This window comes from Astyanax mexicanus, chromosome 9 (genome assembly GCF_023375975.1).
Source record: "Astyanax mexicanus isolate ESR-SI-001 chromosome 9, AstMex3_surface, whole genome shotgun sequence".
Classification (NCBI taxonomy): Eukaryota; Metazoa; Chordata; class Actinopteri; order Characiformes; family Acestrorhamphidae; genus Astyanax; species Astyanax mexicanus.
In genome coordinates this window covers 22,360,695-22,378,090 of record NC_064416.1, presented here as the reverse complement: position 1 = coordinate 22,378,090, position 17,396 = coordinate 22,360,695, and the positions used below count along the sequence as shown (strand labels likewise).

Below are 17,396 nucleotides of genomic sequence, written 5' to 3'. Positions count from 1 at the left end.
TGCCGTTTTTAAAGCATGAAGGGGGAAAAAAACGACTTGATGAAATTCCACTATCAGCTTCGAACCAATATGCAAAATATCTCGCTGGAAATCAAATAGCTATTATGTTTTCATTTCCACGTCGGCGTATTTGCTTAATGAAGAGGAGACAGATCAGACCGGCAGAGAGAGTCTGCAGGAGCCGATAACCGCGAACGGCTCGCAGCTATCCACACAGAATGACGCTTCCAGTCAGAGAGAGAGAGAGAGAGAAAGAGAGAGAAGGAGGGAGGGAGGGAGGGAGGGAGAGAGGCAGTAGGGGAGAATGAGGAAGAGAGAGAAGACAGAAAGAAGGAGTGAGAGACAAAATCAGGAAGAGAACAGGAAGGAAAGAGGCTGAGACATGGAACGGAAGGAGAATGAAAGACAGAAAGCAAGGGATGGCAGAATGCAGTCATTTAAAGAAAAAAGGCTAACAGAATATGTAGAGGCCTTTGATGGACTGCAGAATTGGAAATGCCAGAATCTATAGAGAGAGAAAAAACGGAAAAGAAGGAAGAAGACAGGGTGGCAGTAAGAGAGAGAGACAAAGACAAAGTAGATGAGAGGCAAAAATAGAGACAGAATCAGAGAGGCAACCGGAGACAAGGAGGCTGAGAAACGAAACAAAAGAGAAAGCGGGATGGCAAAATTCTGGAATTTTCACATAGAAACAGAAACAACAAATGCAGAGGCCTTTGATAGACAGCAGAAATTAAAGGTTAGAATCAGAAGAGAAATGGAGAGAGAGAAAGAGGCAAAGAATCAGGGTAAAGTCTGGAGGGAAAGAGGCTGACAGAAAAAAACACAAGAAAGCAAGAGATGCAGAATGCAGAAAATTGACAAGAAAATGCTGCAAAGGAATGTAGGCTTTTGGTGGAAGGTGGGAATGAGTAGCATTTAAAGAGAAATAGAGAGATAGAAGGAAACTAAGGTTTAAACATGGAATGGAAGAGAGAAAAAAGAACAAGCAATGACAGAAGAACACAAATATTCATCAGAATAAGCTTAGAAGACATGTAGAGGCTTCTGGAGGTTGCGGAAGCTTAGAATCAAATAAGAAATGAAAGAGAGAGAGAAAGAAAGAAAGAAAAAGTCAGGACCTGAACAGAAGGGAAAGAGGCTGAGACTTCAAACGAAAGAGGTAGAAAGACACAAAGCAAAGATTGGCAGAATGCAGAAATATTTATGAGAAAAAAACACACAAAAAACGCTAAGAAATGCAGAGGCTTTTGATGGAGTGTAAAGAAAAAAGGGTAGAATCAAAAAAGATATGGAAAAAGAGAGAGAGATAAAGGAGAAGAAGGATGCCTTTAAACATGCCCTACCTCTTTGCGGTTTCCTGGGCCCAGGCTGTTTGATGTTTGATGTCCCGCTGTCAAACCCACAGTGAACAGGAGCCTAGCCCGTTTGAAGTGTGCTGAGACTGAACACACGAATATCATCACTACCGGTCACTGTATAATAATCAGCCGTTATCATGCCAGTTATCATTGCACACACTTCTGATTAAACTGATTAATAAAATTAGGGTTAATCAATGTAGGTATTTCTTTCAGTCCTGTTTGCACAGGTATATAAAGTCAAGCACCTAGTCATGCAGTCAGCCTGTATAATTTACCATGAGTGAAAAGAGCTCCATTAATTTGAGTGTAGTGCTTAAATGGGATGTCACCAATGCAACAAGTCAGTTGGTATTTTATTTTTCTCTTCTAGATATTCCATCATCAGCTGTTAGTGAGTGGTATTTTGGAAATAGTGGGAGCTTTAAGGATCCACAGTAACTGCTGATTAGATACAAACCTGCTGTTAGAATTGCAAAGGGAGGATGAACCTTATATTAATTAATGCCTATGGGTTTAGAATAGGATGTTGTAAAAGACATTGTAGGTATCTCTGTACTTTTGTGCAGATATTGTATAAAATTGAGCACTGTGTCATTTACTGTCATTATCAGTTAGCTAAGGCTATGAGGGAAAGCCCAATATGGTTTGCTGCAGATCTTACAAAAAGCAGTTTGCATCCCAACCAGCACCAGCATCAGACTTGCACATGCATGCGTGTGTGTGTGTGTCTGTGTGTGTGTGTGTCTGTGTGTGTGTGGATGCTATGGTCCTGCCACACTGCCATTCACACCCTGGCAGCCCAAAAACGCACCAGGCCTGAGGCTCACACCTTATCTGTAGCTCCAGCGACTCTGCTGACACCCTGCCCGGCCGACCAGGCCGCTGTCCCTCCACTCCAGTGGCTCATCAATCATTTCAGCGCATTTTCACAAGCCTGACCGGCTGCGATCGATAGCTTCACTACACCTGCCTGTTTGTGCCCTGATCAATCTCCTCATTCCGGGCTTTCAGATCAGTTCTCAGATCAGTCCGGAATATGATATCGGAGGAGCCGATCAAAGCCAACTCTGGCTAGCTCCTGCAGTGTGGTGTCTTTGGGGAATTTGAGACGTTGTGCTTACGTTGTGGACACGCCTCCTGTCGTGAAGGGTACAGCCTGGCCTCCAGCTGTACCTGATTAATATTACTAACAGTGTTTTAATGCCCTTGACTCTGATCAATGCGTACATGCTCTCGTGCATGAAATTTTGAGTCAGGTACTGCGGTTTGTTCTTCTCTGAGCACACCCGCACGGTTCAAGACACACACCAAAGGCCCACTCCTCTTCTTCAGAATGTTCTCTTCCCCCGCTTCCCTGATTGCCTGATACAAGCGAATCTCTTTTTCTCGTTTTGGGCTGTTTTGTAATGTGGTGATTAGTGTGAGAGTATGTGAGCGTATGCGTGTGTGTCTGTCTGAGAGTGTGTATGTGTGTAAGAGGTATGTGTGTTTAATCAGGCTCAGGTTTGATGTGTTGTCTCTGTATTTAATCACCGCTGCTAAGCACACAGGTTTGATGTGGACGAGGCCAGTTAATAAAGCAGTATCTCCTCTTCCTTCATCAGCTCAGCCACTTTGTTCTGCCTGTTCGAGTGGCAGTTAGGACTCAAAAGTCCCGTGTGTGTGAGAGAGAAAGAGTGTGTGTGTAGGTACATGTGTGTCTCTCGTTGCTCTAGTTATCTCCTTCTTCATTCTCTCACTCATACTCCTCTCTCATCTCTTCATTTCTTTCTCACTGCCAGATGTCTCTCCACACCAGAGAGGTGCTATAATGTTAGCCCATACTGGTGGTGTAACAGGAAAGATTCTATAAGGTGTGTTTTGGATTCAGAGGTCAAGATTTAGTTGGTTGTGGATGTTTTCAGATTTTGTTTAAAATTGCTTGATCAGACTGTGGTCACATTATGTAGGATGCAAACTATATTAGAATCTTTAGATAAACACCAAAAAAAAAAATTATTATGTATATATTTAAATAGTCTAAATTATTTTCCTTTCCGTTGTTTTTTTTATTTAGCCATTTAAAGCATAGCATTTTATGCTGCATAATACAGCTTATCATGAATGACAAGACTCAGGAGGGCTGCTCTCAGTTTTTTTTTTTTTTGATTAGTCTAACATTAATTTTTTGCAAATGTATCTGTACCCTAAACCATATGCTTCCATACTTTACTTACTATATTAATTAAACCAGTGCATTATTTTAACACGCTGTTTAATATGATAATTTGAGATTTGAAACACTGTCAATGAGTTGCCACTGCATGCCACAAGACTTTAGTTAATTTTCACTTTTTCAGTTGGAAAAAAAATAGTTAAAAACAAGCTAAATGAGACTGTACTGTATTTTTAGCACTCTTTTTAACCTTTTAACAGAGCCCAAAATCTGCCAGTTGTTTTACATTGTGTGAAAATTTTATGATGGCTGGACCAATAGTAATGCTCCAGTATGACTTGGCTTTTCTATGGCAGCCCTCACAGCACCAATAAAATCACATTAAGTGTCAAATAGCATTAAGAATGTCTTAAGCTTTCCTAAACCAGGTCTCTGCAATACACAGGCTGAAACATACAACATCCAGAGGTTAACTGCCACGCTAAATAAATATCTTCCATGAACAAACACACACACTCTCACACACAAGTGAACCAGTCATTACCAGTAAGTAGAGGTGCGCTTTTCCATTTTGCAAGGCATGAGCATTTGTGTCATTTCCCCCCGAATTGATAACAGTGCATGAATAGCCCTGGTGGAATTGCTTTGAGATGACTGAATATCACTTTTTGTCCCAGAGACCAATTCTCTGTGGTTTTAATTGACCACAAACAAATTACACTTGGTGGCGACCGCATGCAGTAATATCCTTTCCTCCGGCCTGCAGGGAGAGATATGGACCGGCCGCTCGTGAAAAGAAGAAAGAGAGAGAAAGAGGAGAGCAGAAAAGTTTTTCTGCACCATTTGATGTCTGAAAGCAGCGATGCAGCGATTGATTCATTTAACCAGAGCAGTAATGGGGAAAGAAAATCATAATTCAAACTTACATTTTAACATGTAATATAATTGGACTTTTTAAACAGAGAAGGCTCCCTTTGTACAATTATGATTAAAGGAAAATTAATTGTATGAAAATGTCTTCGCAGATATAGAAAATTAGATCGAGCAAGGCTCAGGCTACATTCTAAAAATATTGCATATGGGATCGATCTTTTTTTACTTTCCCTCTTTCTCTCTTCATTATTAAGGTCCAAATCTAACTGTGTTAATTTTATCTGAAATTACAGTGAACCATGCAGGCGTGGAAGTCGAAATTAGCCTAAAGATGTTTCATTTACAAAGACAGAAACACTTTGTCAGGCAGCGATTGTTTCCAAGCATTATCTCCACCACGTTTTAATTGCTTTGGAAGTGAAATTAACAGAATTAGAAAAATTGCCTTTGCCTTTTTCTACAAGGCTCTTTATTCACGGGTATTGTTGTGTGCTTTGTATAGATTATAGGCCTCTTTGTTCTAGGAGTGTAAATATATACGCCTCCAGTCACGGCTTTAGCTCCGAACAATCCCCTCCCCGTTCGCCACAATGAAAATTAATTTACAAACACTGTCAAAATTTAGATTTTTTATTTTCAAGCCTTAGCCGTTTCCCAAAGAGTCAGCTGTGTGAAACTGCGAGACCTTCCGTTTGCTCTTAAGACACCAATAATGCAAGTGGAGGTTTTGTTATTTATGGACTGGTTTCTGTTCTTCACCGTCCGCGGCCGCTTAGATCTTAATCCTCATTGGAATAATAGCCTTGGCTGAGGGATGAATTAACATGCAGACTGTCAAGGTACTCACTCGGGAGTAATGCATTCGTCCAGTGAGCCGCTGGCTCACGCGCTGCATTAGAATGGCGGAGGATATCTTGATTTGCGCAGTAACTTTTTCATCCTTAGGCTTTGATTATTATTGTAGTGATGATGGGCTTTGTCTTACACTTTTTAATGGTAATGTTGCGTAAGGAAAAATGTGTAAAGCACTTTTTTGTTCCCTTTTGTTGGAAAATTAAATTGCATAATCACCTTTTTACCATCACCTAATTACTAGTTATCTAATATAGCTTTTTTGATATCGTATGCCATGTTTGTAATATAAAACTTAACAATTATAATTAAACCATACTGGAAAAATAGTAAAAACTTTCAGGTTAGCTTGGAATTGGGTATTATTCTCATATGGCCATCTAAGATTATAATAGTTACTAGTATAATGTGAATTAATCATTTTTTAGCGTGTGATACAACATATACATCCACTTAACTTGTGTTCGTAAGCTTTGGGATTTCCATCCAATTAAATCTGCAGAAAAAGCACTTTAGGGGAATTAGAGGTTGGAATTTAATCAGGGGTTTCCTCCTATAATCGTGCACTTTATAATCTTATATTTATAGTATACCCTCAGTCCTTTATAATCATTAACACAGGCTATCCACATAACTTAAATCCCTCTTAGTGCACAGACTGGGATCACACTTTAGCATGATATGCTTTTATAAGTACTGTTGTAAAGGGCTCACTTTGGATACTCTGGTTTTCTCCTTTTTTCTTTTCTCACATTTTTGGCGTTTTTCTCATTTTGATGAGAGTTATCTGTAAGTAACATTTTGGGAGAGCCTATCAGACCCAGATTAAGCTTAAGCCTGGACTGTAAAGGATTATCAGTTATGAATTTCGAAATTGTTTAAGAGTGGCCTTAGTTAATGTACAGGTACACACATACCCTGGAGTTATTGTAAACTGTTATATACAGAAAGTCTTATTCACCTTTTAACTCTCCCTCCCCTCTCTCTTTTTTTCTATAGGCTCTATAGGGGATCTTGATGGAGGTGAAGAGAACCTACCTGATGATGTCAGTCTCTCAGGAGAGGAGGGCGGGACGTCTGATCAGGACGACTCAGCAGAGTGTGATGGGTCCAGTCCCTCCTTTGCACCACTTTATAATGAAGGTAACCCATATCATTTGCTTGGAAATGGTGTTCTAAAGAGTACTGAACTTGTAATAATAATGGAACTTATTTTAGTGTTGTATACAGGGTAAGTCTTTTATTTTAGGAATGAACAGGATCTGAACACTACAGCAGGTAATAGGTAAGGGGCCTATCTTTTAGGCTATTTCTGAAACACTCCCACCATCACCATCTTGAAAGCCATCATATTTTGTTTTAAAATAAAAGGTTGTCCTGCTACTTTTGACACAGGCTGTGGAACTACTTAATAAAGATTCTTTAAACAACCATATGGTTGCTGTCACTTAACATCTCGCATCTCCAAAATGGTAGCTTTACATCAACAGAAAAATATTTTTTAGGAAATAAGTCAGATTTAATTTATATCAAAATACAGCTCTGAAAAATTTGGCTACTTAAAAATTTGAAGTTTCTTTTATTTTACCAAATTGAAAACCTCTGGAATATAATCAAGAGGAAGATGGATGATCACAAGAAATCGAAACAAGCTGAGCTACTTGAAATGTTGCACCAGGAGTGTCATAAAGTTTTCCAAAAGCAGTGTGTAAGACTGGTGGAGGAGAACATGCCAAATGGCATGAAACCTGTGATTAAAAACCAGGGTTATTCCACCAAATGTTGATTTTTGAACTCTTAAAACCTTATGAATATGAACTTGTTTTCTTTGCATTATTTGAATAAATGCTCTAAATGACAATATTTTAAATGGGATAAATGTTGTCTGTAGTTTATAGACTGTTATGTTAATTTTACCTAAACATGTACCTGTAAATAGCAAAATCAGATAAACTGATTCAGAAACTGAAGTGGTCTCATAACTTATATAGCTGTAGGCGTTTTCAAGTCAAGTGGACTAGAAAATATGCATGTCAAGTTGTAAAAACAAATCATTTCTTGCTTGATTTTCTGCGTTATCAAACACCTTAAATTCAGGCTGATCAGTCACAGCTTAGGGGACATGTAAGGTCTGTGTGTATCTGGACTGTCAGTTTTCTTCTCTTACTTGCTGCATTTTTCTAGCCTTAGCTGGTGTGATATGTTCAAAGTTAATATTTCTGTTTTTCTATTCTTAATCTGGAAAATTCCCGTACTTGTGAAATTTGGGGGTCTGCTGATAAGAGCCTGTTCGTTGGCTGACTGTGATAAACGCATGGAAACTCTGTCAGGTGCTAATCAGAACTAGATTAGAGATGATCCTCGTTTGTGTGTATGTGTGTGTGTGGGTTGTTGGAGAGTGCATAAATGCAAAATTGATGCAGGAACCCTGAGAACAACTTATAAATTTACATTATATGTTGATTTGTGCCAGAAAGAGGCTGAAAAGATGGAGCTGCTGATGTGTACGAATCAGTTTGTGTTCTCTAAAGCTATATGAATAAAAGGGCCACGTCACCATATATTGTGTGTATCTCTCTCTCTTTCTCTCTCTCTCTCTCTCTCTCTCTCTCACTTGCTCTCTGGGCTCCTCTGTTGCTCGGTGCTGCTATTATCAGCCTTCTGTAAATCAGCCGTGTTTGACGAACCTGCTCTTTCAACCTGCGATCAATACCAGGTCTTTATCAGGCCAGCACTGGCTAATAAAGGCCAGCTCCCTTATCCACCATCTGGGAGAGAAAGACACAGGTGATAACTGCCTGATAACCGCTTCAGAAAAACACTCGACCAGTCACAGGATACACAGTGCTGCTCAACACCCCGTGCCCCCCACCTGCAACAATCACCTACCTGTATTACATATATTAACATTGTGTTCAGATCTATTTAATGATGGCAGACCAATACTACAATGGTCAAATGGTCACTAGTCCAATATGGAGACTTCTGGGCTTTTGGACTTGGTCTGGACTGAATTTCTGTGGTGCTTTTGATGTTTTATGCAGCACAGATGAATGGTGAGGTCCCTCAGATCCGCACAGAGTTCTGAAAAAACTAAAGTAATATATCAAGATTTCTTGGTTTATGAGTTATGCAGTCAGATAGGTGCAGGTATGATACAATTCATACATTTTTGGAATACATAACAGTAGTGGTAGGTGATATGGCCCTAAAATAATATCACAATATTTAATTGTATTTTCGGGATAACAATATTCTTGGCGATATGACAAAACATTGAATTAAAAAAAAAGATTTCAAGAATACACTACATATTACTTAATTTTATTTTTTTTATTATTGCATACAATATGATATGGCACACCGCACACCACTAACTGTGATATTAAAAAAAATACAATAATTTTATTAGATATGTAACAGAAGTCAATGATCCAAAATGTCATGATACTAATAATAATAACTCCAGATATCTCCATATATCCAGGATTAAAGTTAAATGCATGATACTAGGCTGATATAATCTGTCTTAGTAGATATGTCATGGGAAAAATTAGAACAGTGTGAATTATACTTTTGCTTCTTTTGCTGTGATATGGCATGATATTTCAGGTTATAATATCGTTCATGATATTTAAAAATGTTGCCGATATTATTGTGTACGATACGATATGGCACACCCCTACTGAACAGTCAATACTGACTGTATAGTGAGGTTTGGACTTAAATAGCTCTACATTGAAAGTTAAAGAAGTTGCAATTGTGTGTATACAAAATCTCGGTAAGTATCTGAATATTAATTGAAATAAAGGCTATTAAAGTTTATCCTGCTCTACTGTTTATGTTTAGCTGGACTAGATTGTCTGGAACTAGACAAGCTCTGTTTGTGTGTGTTTGCGCATCATTGCATCCAGCAATGGGTGTAATTTAAAGTAGTTATATGCTTTTATTAGAAGGGGTAGCTACAAACATTTGGTTGTATGGTGTGTAAATATATGAAGATTTTTCTAATAAATAATACATTCATGAAGCTCACATTAAGCTCAGCAAAAGAAAGGAAATTATTTAATCAACCCACACTGTTTTGTTGCCAGTCAAATTGGCCCACTTCAAAGTTTAAATATAATACAGTTGGCGTATAAATGTACAGTAAAATGAGAAATATGAGTCCATTTTAAAAACAAAACCATTATCTTTAAAGAACAAAGAAACTTTATTAAACTATATATTTTTAACTTTATTTTTAAAATTAAAAATGATATTAAGAGAAATAAATATTTCAAATGGTAAATTGTCACCCAGGGTCATGATTACCCTTTTTTAAAGTTGAACATAACAGGTAGGCTAAATAATGATGTTGAAAATTCACTTGTGGAATAAATCTGGGTCATTTTATTGGCCTTGAAGAACCTTTCTCACCTCTGTTTTGTCTGCTTTTCCAATAACGTCTGGAAGAAGTGTCCTGAATATGTGTGGAAACAAACACACACCACACACTCTCACAGGCACAGACGCACACTTGCATCATATGTACTCCCGTAAGTGGAGCTTGACCCTCTCTTCCAGTACTGTGTGTGTAAAACGTATTTCAGCAGTAAGTGAAAAAAGAGCAGCTTTATGAGAAATGAGTGAAAATTGAGGCTGGTGAGTTGCACTGGAGCTACTTGGGTGACTTTGCCCTCCAGGTGTGACAGAGGAAGTTGCTCTTATCAGATGAAGATATGTTGTTTGGCTGTGTGTGAGTGTGTGTGTGTGTATATATCTATATGTGTGTATGTGGGTTGTTGTTGTTGTTTAGGGGGCAGAGCAGGTTGAGGAGCAAGACTGGTGCCAGAAATGCCCCCCCATCCCACCCAAGCACACACCCCCCCTTCCTGATACCTGCCGTCTCTGCTTCGATGATATGGGAGATAATATTGATAATATTAAATGCAATAACTGTGGCTCCAGCTCCACTACCCCAGCTGAGCGCTGCAGGATAAAATCAATGTGCCATTCAACGTGATTTATAGCTGAAAATAATAGGACTGTTTAGACTGGGAGGGGGGCGCATCATAAGGGCGCCATACGCAGGGACAGGGGCTAAGCATGTCTGTGTGTGTTTTTGTGTGTGTGTGTGTGTGTGTGTGTGTGGGTGTATGGATGCATGTGTACGTGTTAGAGAGGGGTGGACATGGTTCCTGGGAGAGAGAGAGAGAGTGTGTGTGTGTGTGTGTGAGAGTGAGAGAGAGAGAGGTTTATTTGACGATGCAGATCTAATCTCCAGACTGTTACATTAATAATAGCTGGCCTGACTGCGTCACGCAGCCTGACGTTTATGGCCTGTATCGATCAGCAGCTATCGCCGTTTTATCGCCAGGGGAATGCGAGGGTAAACACGGCCTTTGTGCGCCCGGATGACCAGCCTTTTGGGGTGGGGTGGGGTGGCAGGGAGGGTTAGGGTGGTGGGCTAGGTGAGAGGGGAAAAAGTAAAAAAAGAAAAGAAAAAGGCATTTCGATGGATCAGTCTATAGGCATTGATTTTTTTTTTTGGAATGTTACATTTTGGTAATAGTTGTAGCTATATTACCAAATAAAAAACTTTTTTGAACATATTTAAATATTTGTACATTTGATTTTGTATTTAACAGCAGTTAAATATACTGACAAATATAGGCAATATAACTAAACATATACAAAAATAAATTAATAGAAGTATGAGGAAAAAGTTAGGATACCCAAATTTATTATTAAACAAAATGCCTAAAATTAGAATGAGGGGCAGCACAGCAGCTGCAAGATGACTAACATGGTTAGAGATGATTTTAGAGGAGTCTGTCTTGTTAAAACCTTAGACAGTTCGTTTGATTGACTGCTGAAGTGAGTGGATCACCATGTCCACATCCTAAGCTGTAAATGCAGATAAATCTGGAACATTTTAGAAATCAGACGTGCAGCTGTCCGCTCAATAATTTGGAAGTTGAGAACATTTAAAACAAATTCCAACGTGCAATAACCATAGCAGGCCATCCTAGCAAGTTTTTTCCCGGACCAGACAACAAGATGATAAGGATGATATCTCCAACAAAACAAAAATTGTATCAAAGGACTTACATGTGGCTCTATGTTCTCTATGTTATTCAGTTGGTTTGGAACATGGGTAATCACCTTAAAAAAAATGTGTGATCCGCCTTGAGGGCATGGTCAGACTAGGGTTGCAAGGCGGCATGTTTGAGTAATAGGACAGGGCCTTACAGTCTAAAAAAAAGGATAGGGTGCAAGAGAGCAAGAAAGAGAGATGGATCCCTCTGTCATGGCTTAAAGATTGAGTATCAGTTGTCTTAGTGTTGGTACAGTGGTGCCGCAGTGTGTGTGTGTGTGTGTGTTGCAGAGGGCAAAGACAAAGAGAGATCGAAAGAGTCCTATCAGCAAGGTGATCAGTGTGTTCAGAGGGACTTACTAATCAACTTCATCAATGAGTGAGAGATGCGCTGTGGCTCTCACGCTGATGACAGGGATTCACTTTATTAAAATAATTAATGGAAAACACACACACACACATGCATGCCTGTTAAAGGGGCTTCTTTCAGCTTTTCCGCTTGCGAAATCAAAAGAGTCGGCGTGTGTGGAGAGGTTTTGGGTTACTGCCGTATGAAGACTTCTCTTTCAACTGCCTTTGATCATCAGACGGGAGCCGCCACACACGTAAAGCACTTAGTTCTAAATAGTGTGGGGGGTTAGCAGATCACTGCCTATATAGAATACATGCCTATACACACACATACACACTCCCACACTCTTATAGTATAGTTTGTAAACAAGTTTCAGATTTTCTCTGAGATTGAATAAATATTTCAGCTATTTAGGAATTTAGGATTATTGTTCCTAACAATAAACTCTTTCTAATCACTTGTCATATTAGTTTTTTTTTTTTAAATAATACAATTTTAGATTTAATAGATTTAAATAATATGTACTTTTCTAAAATGTGTGGCTAATTATTTCAAGTAGTGCTGGGTGATTATGGGATTATGGCCTAAAAAAAGTAATCTTAGTTAATCTTAGTTTTTCACACAAAATCCAATTTTCGATTATAATCAATTTTTTCCCCTACTAAAAAATCAAATGACACAGAAATGGTTCAAAATAGGTCTACCTGTAAAAACGACAATATGATTTCTGAAATGACCACTTCGTAACTTCGTTTAATTTTTCAAAACCCGTTAAGGCTCACAGGAATGGAATTAGTTTAAATGTTTATCTGCAATCAAAAGTTTTCTATTTAATTTAAAACTTTCATTCAAAACTTCTAGCAACTATGCATCATATCTAGACCAGCCAGATATTCCCAGTAAATTTAGTTCTTGGACATGATTGGTTCAAGCGTAAGACATATCGTGTAGTGGTGGCAGTACTGGCTCAGTGAGTAGAGTGCTGGGTCACTGATCACAGTGTGGTGGGTTCAAACCCAGATCCACAATAAGCCTCCACTCTTGGGCCCTTAAGGAGGGCCCTTAACCTTCTCTGCTCCAGGGGAATTGTAACATGTGCTGATATATAATGAGAAGGATTTTATTGTACTAAGTAAGTGAACATGTATAATGACAGTAAAAGCACAGCTTTATATTATTCAGTTACTAATATGCATTATTTATTACCAACTCTAAAAACTAGCTATGTTTTTGTAATTGTGAAAGTACTGGTCCTAAGGCTGTAAAAGGTGAAATAGTGAATGGAATTACCATAATGTCATATTGAATTATGTTGCTTGGTGTCTGTTCAGCACTTTTGATTTAAATCTCTCTTACTACCTTTAATTTCTGACAGAACCCACAACGCACCAGTCTCCAGGGAGCCCAGACACCGGTGAGGAAGATGAGAAGGGGCGGCAACGTAACAGTGAGGAGGAAGAGCATATGGAAGCCGACGGGGAGGTGGAGACAAGGTGGAATGGGCCAGGTCAGTGTCTCCTCCCGTTTACTTAAACTTGCCTCTGTTTTATGAATGACTTGCACTGTTCAGCACTATACAGCCTCCTTACAAAAGCTGCTGTAGTCAGTAGACGGTGAGTCATAAAGTAATCCCTCCTTTTTTGTATGTGTGTGTGTTTATGGTAGGGTTATTGTTCAGTTATCATGCTTTTACAATTACAAAAAGTACATTGTTTTTTGTTGATTCTTCAGTAATGAACTCAAATGAAGTAAATGCACAAATTCACTTCACAGCCTCCCAGAAACTGCGGCAAAAACACTTTTTTGATGTGTAATATAGCTTATTTTAAATTAAACTATGTTTCATATTAGTTGTCAAATGATACTACATAATTTGCTAGATTATAGATGAATGACTTTGTTTTCTAATGAACTGGATAAGAAATTCCATATTCCATATTTTAAATATTTTATTAGCTTAGAATTCTAAAACGGTACCTTTACTGAGAAAGGTAAAAATGATTAGCAGTGTAAGGAGATTTAATGGCTTGTTTTAAGTAATGTTGGAGGCTTTCTATTGGTCTATTCATCATGAAATTGTCAGATTGTTATTTGTGTGTGTGTGGCATGTAAAACACTATTCTGTATGAAGTACTAGGACTTTTAAAATAATTGCAGGTGATTTTAATTCCTATGAATTTTTACGTAAAAATCTGGGAGATTATGGTGGACTCACATTTTAGGTGAAAGTAATTATGGCCAGTTCTACAACAAACACTGAGAAGTGTGTGTGTGTGTGTGTGTGTCCTTAATTCTTCACGTTGAGGATGTGTTTATTATCATGGTGTCCCAGCCTGTCCTTTTAACAGTAATTGGAACGATATTAATTGCTGTGTGGTTGCTGCTTGATGGCAGTGCTGGTGATGGGAGTGTGATAGACTTTTTCCCCCTCCCTCCACACAAAGTAACTGCTGAGAGTGGGAGAGAGAGAGAGAGAGAGAGGGAGAGAGAGAATGAGGGGGAGCAGAAGAGAGATAGCCCTTCTATCACTACTGGAGCAGACGCTGCCTTTATCAGGAGCACGATTGGCAAAAGGGAAACTTTGACCGGTCTGAATTTTTCTCTTATCGTCACGACCCCCCCCCGTCCCCCCCCCCCCTTCCAAACCACCCCCCCTTCTCCCCAACACCAGTCTCTCCATCACCACTAACACGTGCGAACACACACACACACTCCCATTGCAAGAGTACACTCCACTCCTTCCTTCCTCTTGTTTTTTCTGTTTTCCTGAATGTCAGGTGGTAGGCTCACGCTTGTTCATACACTGGTTTTGCTCTCTATCAGCTCTTTCCCACAGACCTTTGAGAGTGGAATGTTCAGGCACTAGTGGTCCATGTTATCCCTCTTCTCATTAGAGAAACATACAGGAAAGATCTGGCCCTATCTGATGAGGTCAGTTCCTGCTGGACCACAGCTAAGGTTACCACGGCTGACCTCAAAGGCCAAGTGAGTGCGAGTGAAGGTCTGATGCCAGTGTGGCCCTCCTTCTTAGCCTTACATTGTTTCACCTATTCCTGTCTATCCCCCTTCACTTCATTTGCAGTGCTGTCCGCTTGCCCTCGCTTTTCAGGTGTCCCTTATTTCTCCTCCCTCTTTTAACCATGAACGATTCCCTCCCTTTTCCCCTTAACTGCACTCCTAATTCTCTGTGCTTCAAGTCATATGTCTGGGCTGTTTGAGGCAGGTGTTTGTCCTTGAATTCGCTCTTCATTCTTCGAGCTGATAATGATGAAAGTTATGCCTTTGTAGGAGATAACGGGTTGATCAGTACTACAACAGTCAGATGGTTTGTTCTTAAACATCTCAGTGCCACTGCTAGACTGAAAATAGTCCACCAACCAGAAATATCCAGCCAGCAGCGTCCTATGAGCATCGTCCTGTGAGAATCGTCCTGTGAGAATCGTCCTGTGAGAATCGTCCTGTGAGCAGAATCCTTTGATAACTGATAAAGGACTAGAGAATGATCAACACAAACTGTGCAGCCACAGATGAGTCTCTGTCTCTCCCTTTACATCTACAATAGAGTGGACACATGGACACAGTGTTCAAAAACGACAGCAGCACTGTTGTTTTTTTATTATTATTCTATTTTTTTTTCTGTTTTCCCCCCAATTTACACAGCCAATTACCCAACCCACTCATTAGTCCTCCCCCTATCACTAGCAATGCCCCAACACCGGTGGAGACTAGCACATGCCTCCTTTGATGCATGTAAAGTAAGACTCTGCCTCTTTTTGAACTGCTGCTTATGTAGCATTGTAGAGTAGCATCACAGCGCTCTCGGAGGAAAGCACAGCGACTGATGTGGGGAGAGAGCGCCATCCATCCACCCAAAGAAATCAAAGCCAATTGTGCTCTCTGAGGGTTCCAGTAGCTAATGGCAAGCTACATGAACAGGATTCAAACCACCGATCTCCTGATTATAGTGGCTGAGCTTAGCCCGCTGGAGCACTTGGAGCCCTAGCACTGTTGTTTCTGATCCAATCGTACAGTACAGCACAACACACACTAACACACCACCACCATGTCACCTGTTACAGCGGATGAGAATGAGAATGACCCACCAAATAATAGCTGCTCTGTGGTGTTCCTGTGGGATCCTGACCATTGAAGAACAGAATAAAAGGAGGAAAATAATAAAGTATGTAGAGAGACAGAAATACACCAACCTGTAATCATAGAACTACAAAGTGTTGCTATATTGTCTCTGTCCAATAAAAAAAAAACAATACAACAATAGATTTTTAGTTTACTGCATAAATTAAACATACAAACTCCCTTGAACTGTGTCAATTTCTTAATGAATGGGTAAATTGATAATGGGTCAATAGATGTCCCAAATTCCCAGAGGTAATTTTTTTACATAGACATTTGTTAAAATTTAAGAAGGTTTTTTCTTGCTGCTGTAAAGTTGCTGTTTTGGAGAGACATGTTTTTCATTGGACAGTGACGATAAGCTCAGTGGAGCGGATAAGATAGACAGTGAGTCTTGCTGCATGGTATGCAAATCAAACTCTTCTTGCATTGACGACATCCATTGAAAGTTTTTTTTATGTTTCCCAAAAAAGTGGGAAAATTTGACAATACAAGATACAAATAAATGTAAATGGAAGCAGCTGACATTATTAACAGATATCAGTATATTTGTATAATATATGGATTACATGCTGAAAAGTAACAAATATAAATACAGTATTATAATATTGAACAATATTTTATGTTATATTAAATGATTCATTGCATTAAAACAGTGAGCCATGTCCACACGTATTGCAGTTCTTGCCTTATCTGCAGGAGGATCTCTCAGTTCAGAGAAGTCCACAGCTCTTAATTGGTAACGCTCTTAATCAGCAGCGCTGTTGATTGCTTGTGTGTTTGGTTAACTGAGTGCTGTATCTTTGCAGAAATGTTTCTTATTAGGGTGGGGTTGTATTAAATGGAATGATAGGCGGTGGCTAGGCTCAAGTGTCAGGAATGGGTTGATATGGCGGTGCAGCTTTTTAATCTATAACGTGTCCTGCTGCATGATATGCAAAATAAATTATGAAGAAAAAAATTATCTTCAGAATGACCTTGCTGGCTGTAGGGTTTGATATTTTCCACTGTGCTTAAAATTCTTGATATGCAAATAGCCATCACAGTAATCCCTTCTAGCTGCCTGACTGTCGCTCTAGCCTCCTGCACTTGCTCCTCTCTCTCTCTCTCTCTCTCTCTCTCTCTCTCTCTCTCCACTCTCTCCCTGGGTGTGTGGCACTGGGTGGAATAAGGCCCTGAACTAAACTAGCCGAGCATACAACATTCCTGCAAGGCTAGCAAGCAGCCACCACACTCCACCCCCACCAAACACACACACACCTTTATCCACACCAGTTATTCAAATTACCGCAATAAAACATCATAATGGCACTGATAATAATGATTATTCTTATTTACCCGGCATGCTGGAGTTTTATCATATTTAATTATAGAGGATCGAGGGAAGCAGTATATGCATATTATCAATGGCATTTAAATGCTGATAATTTATTTGGGGGAGCAGGCGCTGGCATTGATGAGTGGGCTGGAGGCGGGCTGATAGGTGGCGAGGTGTGAGCCAGGTTTGCCACTGTCAGCAGAGATGCCGGCAAATCTGCATAGGCCTCCTGAAGAGTCCTGAGCTCCGGCAAATTAAAAACATATCAG

The 17,396-nt window shown here is 39.5% G+C and overlaps 1 protein-coding gene across 1 annotated transcript in view; it reads left to right on the top strand.

Annotated features, from left to right (window-relative positions):
* The window catches only part of zfpm1 (zinc finger protein, FOG family member 1), an 86,549-nt gene that overhangs the window by 34,804 nt on the left and 34,349 nt on the right, over positions 1-17,396 (top strand). The window contains exons 2-3 of the mRNA XM_007249209.4: positions 6,244-6,387; positions 13,051-13,182. Coding sequence (XP_007249271.2) covers positions 6,244-6,387; positions 13,051-13,182 — 276 coding nt within the window. The remainder of the gene's footprint in view (positions 1-6,243; positions 6,388-13,050; positions 13,183-17,396) is intronic.